General features: G+C 37.0%; 1 protein-coding gene across 1 annotated transcript; it reads right to left on the minus strand.

Annotated features, from left to right (window-relative positions):
* Positions 1–12,807, minus strand: C1H2orf69 (chromosome 1 C2orf69 homolog). The gene is made up of 2 exons (XM_069468855.1): positions 12,350–12,807; positions 1–3,184 (listed from the first exon to the last, which is right to left on the minus strand). Exons 1-2 carry the CDS (start codon positions 12,680–12,682, stop codon positions 2,360–2,362), a joined length of 1,158 nt encoding a protein of 385 aa, XP_069324956.1. The 5' UTR covers positions 12,683–12,807; the 3' UTR covers positions 1–2,359.
* Positions 12,808–13,515: the final 708 nt, after the last annotated feature.

The raw sequence follows: 13,515 nt of genomic DNA on the forward strand, positions 1-13,515 counted from the left end.
TTCTGTGGATTATTAATTTTAATACAATTATACTTTCATGCTGTGGTGGTAATAACTTTATTATTTGGAGGACTGTGTTTCTCAATTGACTCATGACAAAGGCACACTCCAAAAGGATACACAACATTTACAATAACAGTTTTAAACAAATCTGGAGAAAGGACCAATTTGAAGTATTAAACAGAAAACATCTGAATACGGATCAACTTGAATATATTTTCATTGCAGAAAATATTTTTACTTTTCAACATTGTCTAATTTTGCTCTGATGGCAGTTCTACATGCCCAGTGAGTTATTCTTAATATCCATTTTGCATATAACAATTAAGCATTCACATGACTGGATAAAGAACTCTGATTTTTTTAAATGAATTCTTCTGCTAAAAGTCCTACTTTTCCATTTCAGTTAATCCTGTGAAAATAAATGCCTTTTGTTTCCCAGCTCTGCATAGTATTCAGTAACTCAGCTATTTTACATTAGATACATGTGAATTTAACCAAGGATTATTAAACAAATTGAAAAAAGCCATCCAATCATAGTGCTTAAAGGCAAGGTAATATGCAAAATGTTAGAATCAGGCTATCTTGGTTTCCCTGAGGGGAATTTTTGGTCTCAAAAGAAACAGCAGGTATTTAAAGAAAATGAAGCAATATAAAACTACTTTGTCTAAAAAAAAAAAAAAAAAAAAACCCATTTAGAGATGCTGCTTTGTGGTTTATAGAATTAAGTGTTAAAACACCAAAAAGGGATGTTATTCTAAGAATGCTTTTTCATGAATCTCTGAATATTTGGAATGTATTTATAGAGTGATTAAAATATAATTCTGGGAAGAAACCAAGAAATTAACATTTTTATTTTATGTGGTTTTATCAATTTAGGTCTACTGGGTCATGAAGATATTAAGCTTCAGTGTCTTATTTTTTTTTTTTCAGTCCTAAAGCAGCATGTTGCTTCCCTGCTTATTTCATGACCTGCAAAAGCTAATTATTAATAAAGTGACCACTCACCTTTTATTGTAATCACACAACTATGTTTCAATGTAGGTTGACATTCATTAGATCTTGGTTTCTCAAAATGTATTTATGTAGGTCATGAAAAATGGGCAGAAGGAAACTTCACCCAAATTATGTAGCAGTGTTAAGCAAATTCAGTTTTTGAGCCAAAATTAAATCATTTGTGTCTTCAAACTTTCCCTTGTAACTTTTCTTATAGCAATATAATTTTGCATTTTGGCCAAAGAGAGCTATTTTCTTTTGGCAGACAAAATCATGCTTCTGGAGAAACATTGATTTAGATCTATGAATCTGTTTCCTTTTCAATAGAGCACTAACAAATAGAACGTTATATATTTATTTTACCTAAGTTGATCTCTTTCAAAGGACTGACTTGACATAATGAAAAATTTGAAACTTGCTCTATAGTACCTATTTATCCAATATACATATTTATGCTCAATTTAAACCAACTTTCCAATACAACTAACTGGTTTTTGGCCAAGATTTAAGAACCCCAAAATGTCTTATCCAAAATAATCAATTAAAAACTGTCAATTAAAAATTATGCCACAGTGCTTACGTGTAATTTTTTTAAGAGATGGGGATCTCACTATGTTGTCCAGGCTAGAGTGTAGTGACTATTCACAGGCACAATTATATTGCACTACAGCTTTAGCTCAAGCAATCCTCTTGCTTCAGCTTCCCAAGTAGTTGGGACTAAAGGTGCATGTTACCGCACCAGCTATAATGTTTTTAAAAACCAGCTTTACATTATTGCACATTTTTGAATATTTGTAAACAAATATATTTTGACTCTCAAGAAAAAAATACTCAGTGGCACGTTGAAGAATGAGTCCTAAGTTTATGCAACGCAAGAGGCAGGGTACAGTTATCCCAGAACAATGGCAAACATTGTGTTTTTGCTTTGTCTGAAGAAAAATGAAGTGTTTCCATTCAAGTTTTGAGTGCCCAAACAGCTATTGTTAAAACGGCATCAAAATTAGTTTAAAACATTACTCAGAAAACCAACTACTTCCAACAATAACAATTTTGGTTACCTTTTTATAAGAACTGTATTATAACTCTCATTTTTAAGGATTTTATCTCTTGTCACTGGATTATCACAAACCACCTTGTTAGATTTCAAATTAAGTAATTCTAACCCAATCCAAATAAAACTGTTCACATTCACAAGCAAGGAGTACCACTGCACATTACACTCATAATTTAGGAATGTGTGCCTCTCCCATACCCCAAAAACTGACAATGCATCTATGAATTACATCTCATTACTTGAATTTATAACGTTCAAAGTGCTTATGTTCTTCCACTGAACAATTAATACATTAATATTCTTGTAGTTTCAAAACACTTCATGAACCCTGAAGTGATTCTCTATGGAAGGAGCTTCCTTTGTAAAATGAATTTGGCTAGTCACCTGCATACCAAAATCCCCAAGTATCTGAACAAATTTCTTGTGCTCCTTTCCAATCCAAGATCTCATTGGATCACGTACTTGATAAGGTGTTACATGAGTGTGAACAATAATCCCTGTTTGGGCAAATTCTTTCAAGACTTCTGGATAAGTAACCCAAGTATTGCTTCCTCCAGAATGACCACCATCCAGCCAGTACATTGTTCTTATGCTTTTGATAAAACCATCTATGTTCTTGTCTTTCTTGGCTTCTTTCAATTCAAAAAGCAACTGATTCAAAACAACACAACCTTTACTGAATCCAATCAAAGTAAAAGACGCATCATTTAGTGATGGTGGATAAAATCTTACGGCAGATTCATCAAATTTTTCACAGGTCCTCTCTTTTTCTCCCTGGCAACCATTTGTAGTATGAGAAGAACTGGATCTACAATTAGATGCTGTGGAGTCCTTACTCCAAACATTCATATTTTTCTTTGATAAACTATTCTGACTTAAGTTAAAAGCATTAACTAATAACATATAAAGGTGTTTAAAAGCCCCAAAGTCAGCACTGTGTTCTGGAGCACCAAACATGTTGCTTTTCACAAAATTGTCATAGCAGCTGAATTTGTGCAAATGCATTCGAGAACACTTTATCACCCAAATATAACTATTGGGGAACCGGTGGGCTAAAATGGTGGCAACATTTTCTAGACTCCAGTTTTCCCACTGATAATTCTCAGGATGACGAGTCATAATTTCATGGTAATTCTGAAAGGTAAGAAAGATGAAATAAGCATTAAATACATATTTACATAAAACTATTTCTACAAAATAGTTTCCCATTTTTATTGTAGTTGAAATTAGGATGTTACAATGACCTATGGTTAATGTACTAGAAATGAAAACTAAATGTCATTACTTTCCTTTTAGAAGATTTTGAACAAATCACTTCTTCAGTTTAAGATTCAAATGCATCAAGATACAGGAAAATAAAATATTCCTACATAGAACAGTAAGAATTTTAAAAATAAAGCAATTTAGAAGGATTATCAGTATGTTTAATAAATTTTATTGAGTATATACATGATCAATTTTCCTAATACATCAACTAAAAATATAAATTTGGGTCATTAGACTTTTTGAGTAACAGAATTTTAAAATATTTCCCTAAGCTGCCATCCTGCAACCATGTCTCTTTGGATTCCTCTAGCAACCCGAACAGTATGTACGATTTCAATTTTGGTATTACAACAAAACTGCAATGAACATTGCAGAAAAGTCTTTGTATATATCTGTGATTATATCCTTAAATGTAAATGCCTAGACATGGAAAAACTATTAATAGGTCAAAGAATATTCATAACTTAAGGTTGGTGATATAAACCACAAAACTGCCTTCCAGAGAGGTATGTATAATTTTTCATTTTTCTTTGTTAAATTTCATAGGCACAGGATAACTCATTCACATTTGGATTTATTAGAAAACTAGGATGAAGTTGAAATTTTAATATACTTATTAGCCAACTGGATTTCTACTCTTGCCTATTCATATCCTTTGACCTTTTGTATTTAGATCTTGTTTATTTATAAGCAGTCTATATATTAACAATAATTTTTTGTTTATTCAGTTACTAGGACATACATGTAAATTTTGTTTTCCTCTTAATATTTATTCATAGTGGCTATTTTTAAAAAGGGGGGGCAATGCATTCAAATTTATTCTATAAAATATACTGGATACCAACTGATTGGGCAGGGAATAAAACAGACTAAATCCGTGCCCACATGGAGTGCATTCATTTTTAAGGGTCTAGTGGCACGGCGACTCATGCCTGAGGATGAGGCAGGAGGATCACTTGAGGCTGGGAGTTCAAGACTAGCTTGTGTAACAAAGACCCTGGATCTACAACCAACCAACCAACCAACCAACCAATCAGTAAAAATGGCCAGACAGGGTGGTATGCATCTATTGTCCCAGCTTATTCAGGAGGCTAAGACAGGAGGATTTCTTGACCCCAGGAGTTTGAGGCTACAGTGAGCTATGATCATGCAACTCCAGCCTGGGTGACAGAGCCAGACACCCTCTCAAAAAAAAAAGAGGGTCTAGTGCAAAGACAAAATAAACAATTCCACAAGTAAATACAGTAGCAATGTTTGACTGAAATATAATTGAACCACACATAATATTTTGTAGTAGCCACATTTAAAAAAGTAAAAAGTTAACAGGTAAAATTAATTTTAATATCTTTTATTGAGCCACATATGTCCAAAATATTATTTCAACATGTTACAAATATTAAAAATTACTGGGCGATTATTACATTCTTTTTTTCTAATTCTTTGAAATCCAGTGTGCATTTTATACTTACATCTCAATTTCAACGCTAAATTTTCATTGGAAATACTTGATCTGAATTTAGATTTCATAAAATTTACAGTTGAAAATATAAATTTACATACACAAGTTGTTCCAAATATACTTAAAAGTTTTCCAGGAACTGAACTGAGTTATCAGTTTTTAAATTTAAATTTAAATTAACTGAAATTAAATACAATTAAAAATTTAGTTACTTGATAAGACTAACAACATTTTAAGTGATCAATAGCCACAAGTGGTAAGTGGCTACCATATTGGACAGCTCAAAACATATTAAATGGTGCTAAGTACAATGGAATACAATAAATAAAACAGGGGAAAAGAAGTGTAAGGTTTTGGAGAGGGTAGAAAATTATTTAACACAGAACGGTCAAGAAAGGCTTCTCCAATAAACTGATAGTTAAGAACGACCTGAAGGAACTAAGGGAGTGAAAAATGTGGACATTTCAGGCAGAAGGAGCTGGGAGCCCATTGGACATAACCAAGATACAGCAGTGAGACCAGTGTGGCTCTAGTGAAGTGAATGGAGCAAAAATGATTACAAAGGAGAGAGAGATTGTTGGGGAAGAGAGGTGTTGATAGAATCTGTTTTGAAAGGGTTACTCTGGCTCCTATGTGTGAAGGGGAAACAGCTGAAACAGGAAGACCAGTAGGACGCTGCTAAAATATAATCAGGATGAGAGAAGGTGGCTAGAAGCAGAGTAGTAGCAGAAGTGGAGGTGCTAAGAAGTGGTCAGATTCTAACATATTTTGGAGGTAGAGACAACAGAATTTGCTAAAGGACTGGATATACAATGTGAGAGAAATAGTGTTGTGGGTTTTCCTTATTTCCAACAGTAACAATCTGTATCAGTTTTAAATGCACCTCTGTTTTGACCTAGTAATTCCAGTTCTAGGAATTTTAACTCATTGATATAACTGCATATATGCACAAATAAATATGTATAAGAATATTTATTTCTGCTTCAAAAGAAATGAGGCAGCTCTATAAGTACTCATACGGGTTGTAAATAAGGGCTAAAAAATCCAGTATGCTATGCTACGTTTGTGTTAGAAAAATTTTTTTGCATAAATATGGAATGTCTCTGGAAGGATATAAATATTGGTAACAGGCCAGGTGTGGTGGCTCACACCTGTAATACCAGCACTTTGGGAGGCCAAGGCAGGATGATCACTTGAGGCCAGGAGTGTGAGACCAGCCTGGGCAACACTGCAAGACCACATCTCTACAAAAAAATTTTAAAAATTAGCCAGGTATCATGGCACATGCCTGTAGTCCCAGCTACTCGGTAGGCTGAGGCAGGAGAATTGCCTGAGCCCAGCAGTTCGAGGCTGCAGTGAGCTATGATCATGCCACTGTGCTCCAGCCTGGGCGACAGAGCAAGATCGTGTCTCTAAAAAAATATAAAAATGAATAAATGTTACTAACAGAATCCTTGGGGAAGGGAAATGGGCAATTTGGAGGGAATGGGATGAAAAAGAGACTTAACTTTTCAACGTAAAACCTTAAATAACCTGAATTTTTAACAATATGTACTTTTTCTATTTAAAAAATGAAAACTAATAAAAAATACTACCAAAAATGCATTCTATATACAAAGGCATAAGGAAGATAGAAAAATTATCTATAAAGCCACCAATCAAAAATACTCATTATTAAAACTCTGGTATCTAGCAGTCTAGTTTTCTTAAGTGCATGTACACATATACAAGTATGTACACAAGAGAGCATTTTTCCTCCAATAAGCAATAACAAGCTTATACAGAGTTTTGACTTAAAAATATATTACAGGCATGATTCCTCATCAGTACAGATCTGCATCCTAATTTTTAGACATCAGTAAGGTTAATACAAATCTACACTTCCATTGGACGTATACAAGAGTGCTTATTTTCCTACATCCTTACCTACTCTTAATACTAATGGATATTAGCATTATTTTTCAAAAATCTTTGCTACTGGGGTAAAATGATGTTTTACTTGTGATTTAATTTGCATGTTTTGATTCCTAATCAGGTTAAACATTTTTCTGTTTACTGACAATTTTCATTTTTTTTTTTTTGTTAATTACCTGTTTGTGTCCTTTGATAATTTTCCCACTATGCAGCTCAACTCCTTAACAGTTTTGTTTCATTAAGATTAGGAGTTTGCCATATATTAAATTAATTAATTAAAAATATTAACTTCCAGAAAGCTACCATTTGGCATTTTTTGGATTCTGCTATTGCCATTTGCACATCTAGATTTATGATATATACAATTATTATAAAATCTTAGGAGCTTAGCTCAGGAAGGACTCATTTAAATCCTTTTTATACTTAAGGAACCTGAGGTCCTAGAAACTATAATTATTTATATTATATAGTGATTTAGCTAATAAGCCAAAATGAACCCTGATTTTATGATTCTCAATTTAGTCTCTACCATTTAGAAGGTGCTCTAAATCCAGAAACTTGGTATTTTCCTCGATGAGCCCCAAGTTACATGATCAGAGGGGGAAAAATGCTAATACCAAGGAACTGTGTGTGCTAAAATGTAAAAATAGGATCATTACTGTTGTGTCAAAGCCCTAATCTAAGAACAATAGAAATGTACTTCCATATTCTAAAAAGAGCACCAGACATTCCCACAGAACTTGCTAAGAAGCAGCTAAAACTGGTTCTACAACCCAAGCTATTACCGATGGCCAGTTAAAGACACTAAGGGACAAGAGGGCTTTCTTTGGAGAGAGTTTTCATCCTAGTTGGGAATGTACTTACCATCCCTGTAGGAGGTAAGGGGTAAAGGTAATGCTTCTCATCCCCAGTAAGCCAGGCAGCAAGAAAATCTCTTGGAGAGACTAAGGGATGCTTACTATTCTGTTTAGATGCTTAGTGACCTGAAAAAATTTATAGGCCCACCCCACACTATTGAAGTAACATACAAAGCAATTTTAGGAAAACTTGACCCATGACTCCAAGAATTTGGAGACATTCATGATATATTTAAGCCAGGTGATCCACCCTTAGAGCAGAGCAAGGAGAACTATATTGGGTACAAGCTATACTTCTGCTATGGTTTGAATGTGTCCCTCAAAGTTCATGTGTTGGAATCGTAATCCCCATGCAACAATGTTGAGACGTCGAGGGTCTTTAAGAGGTGATTATTAGGTCATGAGGGTTCTGCCCTCATGAATGGATTAATGCTGTTATCTTGAGAGTGGGTTCCTAATAAAATGATGAGTTTGGCCCCTTCCTCTCCCTTCCTTTCTCTCCCTTTCACCTTCTGCCATGGGATGACACAGCAAGAAGGCCCTCATGTGGGCCCCTTGATGTAAACGTCCCAGCCTTTAGAAGAATCATGGGCTAAATAAATCTCTGTTCATTAAAAATTACTCAATCTCAGGCATTCTGTTATAGCAGCACAAAATGGACTAAAACATTTCTATCAAAAATGATGCATGGGGACATCTTTGCTGAGCATAAAGTACACATCTCAAGTAAGCAAGCTAAAATGATCAGAAAAAGATCCAACCTAAGAGGGCTGCCTGAAGAGAGCACAGGAAGCCCCAAGGTACCTGATCAGGATATACCATTTAGGGCATGGTCATCTATGTATCCTACCCTTTAGGAAAGCAAAATTTTTAAAAGTTAGAAATTAAAAATGACTCAAATGTGTATGAACTGTTGAATGGATAAACAAATTATATATCCATACATAGAACGCTACTCAGTAAATAAAAGGTACAAACTACTGACACAGGCAACAATAAAGATGAATTTCAAGAGCATTATGTTAAGCAAAATTAGTTAGACACAAAAGCCTACATAATATGGGATTTCAAATTAATGAAATTCTAGAAAATGTAAAACTATAATGAAAGAAAACACATAAGTGGTTACCTGGGGCTGGGAAAAGAGAATTGATCACAAGGGGAGACAGGGGGTACTTTTTAGGATGACATAGATGCTCCTATAACATGATTATAGTGATGGTTACATAATTCCAACACTTGTCAAAATTCATCAAATTGTACTATTACACTGAAAGAGATAAATATAATTCTATATCATGAGGATTTACAAAGATAACTCAAAATTGGAAAGTACGTACTTTTAAGAAAATTCTGATCTCCCTTCAAAATCATTACTGATGGACAAGAAAAACATAAAGAAATATCTAAAGAAATATAAATTGCTGTGGCCTCAGCTTTCCTGTAATTCAAATGATAAAGGACAAGTACAGAATAAAAAGGAACATTCAGCTTTTGCTGCAAAAGGAAGATCAAGAAGGTAATGGTGGGGGCCGGGCCAGGTGGCTCATGCCTGTAATCCCAGCACTCAGGGAGGTGGAGGCAGGAGTGTCACTTGAACTCAGGAGTCCAGCCTGAGCAAGAGCAAGACCCTGTCTCTACTTAAAATAGAAAAATTAGCCAGGCATCGTGGTGCATGCCTATAGTCTCAAATACTTGGGAGGCTGAGGCAAGAGGATCACTTGAGCCCAGGAGTTTGAGGTTGCAGTGAGCTATAACTCTGCCACTGGGTTGAGTTACCACTGTACTCTACGCACGGCAACAGAGTGAGAGACTGCCTCAAAAAAAAGAAGGTAACAGTAATTAGGAGAATTTAAAATTATATGGACAACCAGATCCAACGAACACCAAATAATGAATCAATGTCAAGATGAGGCAGAGCCTCTAAAGGTATCTTACAAAATTCTGTTTAGCTCTATTCTGTTCAATATTTATTCAAATTAAAAATAAACCTATAAAAAGAATGTTTATTTAATCTATATATGATACAAACCTAAATAAGCATTCTAAAGGAGAAACACACTAAAAAGATGGGCTGTATCTAACCGGGAAAATTTCATTAAGGATAAATATTAGGCTCAAAAGAATCAAGAGCAAAATTATGATGAGGAAATCAGCCTAACAGCAGTTTACATGATAGCCAACATGTATCAGGCACTTCATGCATTGTTCAAAGCAACTTACATATATTCCTTCATGCAACAAATTATTTACTGAACAGCTATTACATGCCAGTCACCAAGCATCACAATATTCAGTGAACAAACAGACATGAGCTTACATTTTAGTGGTAGAAGGTAAAATAACTAATGAAAAATATAACTAAAATAACTAAATGAAAAATAACTAATACAGTAAATGAAATAGAAATAAAGAAAAAAGTTGACAGGGAGCCTGTGTATACTATGATTATTAAATAAAATGGTCAGAAAAGGCCTCAGTAAGAACCTGACTCTTGAGCAGACCTGGAAGAGGTGAGGTAATGGACCTATAGATATGTACAGAAAGGCTGTTCCAGGCAGTGTGTGCAAAGCTTTTGAGGTGAAGTGCACCTTGAGAAATACCAAGGTCAATGAGGCTGGAGCAGAGTAAAAGAGAAAAAGGAGGCAAAGTCAGATAGGTAACAGGGTGGGTAAAGGTAAGTGAAAAGCCTTGCAGGACATCAAGAGGACTCTGGCTCTTACTTTGAGTGACATGGGAAGTCACTGAAGAGTTTTGCGCAGAGGTGTGGCATGATTTGAATTACACTTTTAAACAATTATTATCACTTTAGATACAATGAGAAGGTGAAGCCACTGGATTTGATGATGAATTAGATATGAGGTATGAAAGAGAAGTCTAATTGATGACTTCAAGACTTCTCACTTAAACAATTGAAAATGTAGTTTCCATCAACTGAGATGAGGAAGTTTGCATGGGAATAAAGATCCAGATATTTTAGGTTTAAGATATCTACTAATATCCAAAAGGAAATAATCGTGCATGCAATTGGCAAGTCTAATGTTCAGGGACTATGTCTAGGCTAGATAAACAATTGCCAAGAGTTATCAAGGTTTACGTAGCATGTAAAGTCATGAGACTGAAGGAGACCATTACTAAGGGACTGACGGTAGGCAGAGGAAAAGTCCAAGAACAGAGGTATGGTCCTCCAATAATTTAAAAAATTATCAGAAACATAAGAAGAGATCAAAACTCATTGAGTATTCACATATGAAATCTCCATTGACACCCTATAAACCGTTATTCCCATTTTATAGTTGAGGGAGCTGCAATACAGAAAGATTTAACAATTGTCCAGAGATTTTAAAACTAAGAAGTTCAGAATTAGAGTTCAAACCCGGGTAATCTGGCCTCAAAAGCTTTTTGATGCATTTTCTTCTCTAAAAGACTTAAGGTTTTTAGAGCATTTCTACATAAATCAACAGTATATCACTGTCCAAAAGGCTAACAGAGAAATGGATGATATAGAAACAAAAGGAGGTATTAATAATATTCAAACTGTATATAGGACTTTTTAGACCTCATCTAAAGACTTGTACTGACACACTTTAAAAATACTTAGTAGGTGCTCAATAAGTGTTAATTGTCATTACTATCACCATCATAATTATAGGAATGCATGTAGTTGTCCACAGATCTCTGAAGGTCATTTTCAGAAATGCCATATGCTATTTTCCCAATCTGAGCACAAGGGCACCAACTGAGTAAATTTTTTCCTCTTAAATACTAGGGTTTTTTTGATAGTTTTTATTAGCAATCAACTAAACAGTCAATTTTTTTTCCTCTTACCAAGTTGCGATTTGACAGTGAATTTTATCATTATTTGACAGAGCACAAAGTTTCTATGTATATCATTTTAGAGCATCAATTTCAAAAACAATAAATATTGTTGGTATAAGAAACACATCTAGATACGTTCTAGCTTTTTCTGTCTACATTAGTGCTCTCTAAAAGAACTTTCTATGATGATGGATATGTTCTCTATGATAACAACTCTATCTCTGTGCTAATACAGTACACACAGCCATCTGTAGCTACTGAGCACTTGAAATGCAGCTAATATGACTGAGAAACTAGATTTTTAATTTTATTTAATTAAGTTAGATAGCTACATATAGCTAATGGCTACCGTATTAGACAATGCAGTTTTAGATTAAGACCCAGGTTCCTGGACAACATAACCAGATATTTGCCCACAGCTATAAAGTTAATGATAAAGATCACACAAAAGCAAATTTAGGTGAGCATCAAAATACCGACATGCTTAGCAATTACTGTCCCTTTTCTTCCATCAGCCCCCTTTTTAAGAGTTACTGAGTCATACCTTTGTAATTTTTTGTTTGCTTGTTTTCTAAACACTACTTGCTAAGCTAATTTAATCCCCGCCCAACACACACACACACACACACACACACACACACGGTCCTCTGAGAAATCAAGTTATAGAACGGAAACGCATAATGTGTCTCATTCCCTACGTCTCAAATTCCACCTCCTCGAAGCTGGAGTGACAGCCGGCTCTTTCGAGATCCCAGCCCTCCTAGGACACCTTCCCCCTGAGGCTCCAGGAAGGAAGGGGCTAGAGGTGTGGAACGGATGGTTTTAGATTTCGTGGAGTAACAAAGAGCCACCCCTATGAGTGCAAGTGGGGGTGTGTTCAGGTGAGGCAAGGAACCCGGCAGCAGCCACGAGGAAAAAATCTGGTGACCGCGTATAAACACAAGCAAGAGGAGGGAAAAGATGCCCAGGCAGGCCCTGAGTTACCTGCACATCCCCAGGGAAATAGAGGACGTGATGCTGGGGCGGCGGTTGCGGCTCCTCCTTCGCCTGGTCCTCAGGGAGGTCCCGCCGCTCCAGTCCCTCCTCCGCCGCTGCCAACAGGAGCAACTCATTGCTGCGCTGCGGATCGGCTCCCGGCACAGCGGACAGCTGCAGGCACTGCTGACGGCGCTCTTCGGCCGAGGGGGAGCATCGCGCACCGCCGCTGCCGCCCGGGTTCATGGTTCTGGCCTGAGAGCAGAAAGAGGGGTCTCCGATTCCGAGCTGCGGCAGCAGGAGCAGCAGCGGCGGCGACCGCAGGAGCCTGAACCCCCACATGGGTCGCCGCCGCGAGAGCGGTCCCGGGGTTGGAGGGAGTCCTGACAGAGGGGCTTCAGTAGGCCGCCCAACGGTCGGCGGGAGCTACCCGGTAGGGAGCCGGCGCGGGGGCGACGACGTCAGAGGCTGACGTCCACGCGCAGCGTGCGTAAGGAAAAGACGAGAACGGTGTGAGCGAAATCAGGCTCGGATTCCCGAAGGGCGTGGTGGGGGCGTGGCTTCGAGAAGAATGTTTCTCATTGGTGGGATCTGCCGCAACCGGGAAGTTCGAACGGAAGTCCGGAGAAGAGGCGGAGAAGAGCGAAGGCAGAGGTAGAGAACCAGGTATTCCCGGCAGACGCGGGCGGCAGTTTTGGCGCATGCGCACCAGCAGGGACGGCCCAAACGTCGCTGTCCAATAATCCTGTAGCTATAGTTTTGGGAGTACCATGCTCCCGGTTTCGGTACGTTCACCTTTCAGGTGAGGTGTATCTAGTCTTTCGAGCCTTAAAAGGGAGACACCTCCAAAGATATAAGGAGAGTAATTCTGTCCTGTAGGGGAATCCGTGGGAAGTCTTATGTATACCCTGGATGAAGAAAATCGCTCGCTCTCTTCTCAGACCTTGAGTTTCCTGAGTAGAATTATTATTAGATGAACGAAGACTTCTAGGTTCATGGGAAATCTGTGATTAGTTAGGAAGGCTAATTCATCTCTGCTAGTAGCGAGGAGCAGGGCACATGGACAAAGACAGGAAAAATGAGGGTGAGGCATTAAGCATTTGTTAGTGTTTTGCAACCAATGAGATGTACTATTTGGGGGTTTTCGAAAACCAATTTGAACAGTGTAGGAGAGT

This window comes from Eulemur rufifrons, chromosome 1, assembly GCF_041146395.1.
Source record: "Eulemur rufifrons isolate Redbay chromosome 1, OSU_ERuf_1, whole genome shotgun sequence".
Lineage (NCBI taxonomy): Eukaryota > Metazoa > Chordata > Mammalia > Primates > Lemuridae > Eulemur > Eulemur rufifrons.

What these genes read in the sequence shown, in the direction of transcription:
- C1H2orf69 (XM_069468855.1), bottom strand. Translation starts at nt 12,682, where the DNA reads ATGTGGGGGTTCAGGCTCCTGCGGTCGCCGCCGCTGCTGCTCCTGCTG. An exon ending in ATTTCCCTGGGGATGTGCAG is followed by an intron (nt 3,185 to 12,349) that starts GTAACTCAGGGC and finishes CTTACCTTTCAG; the next exon opens with AATTACCATGAAATTATGAC.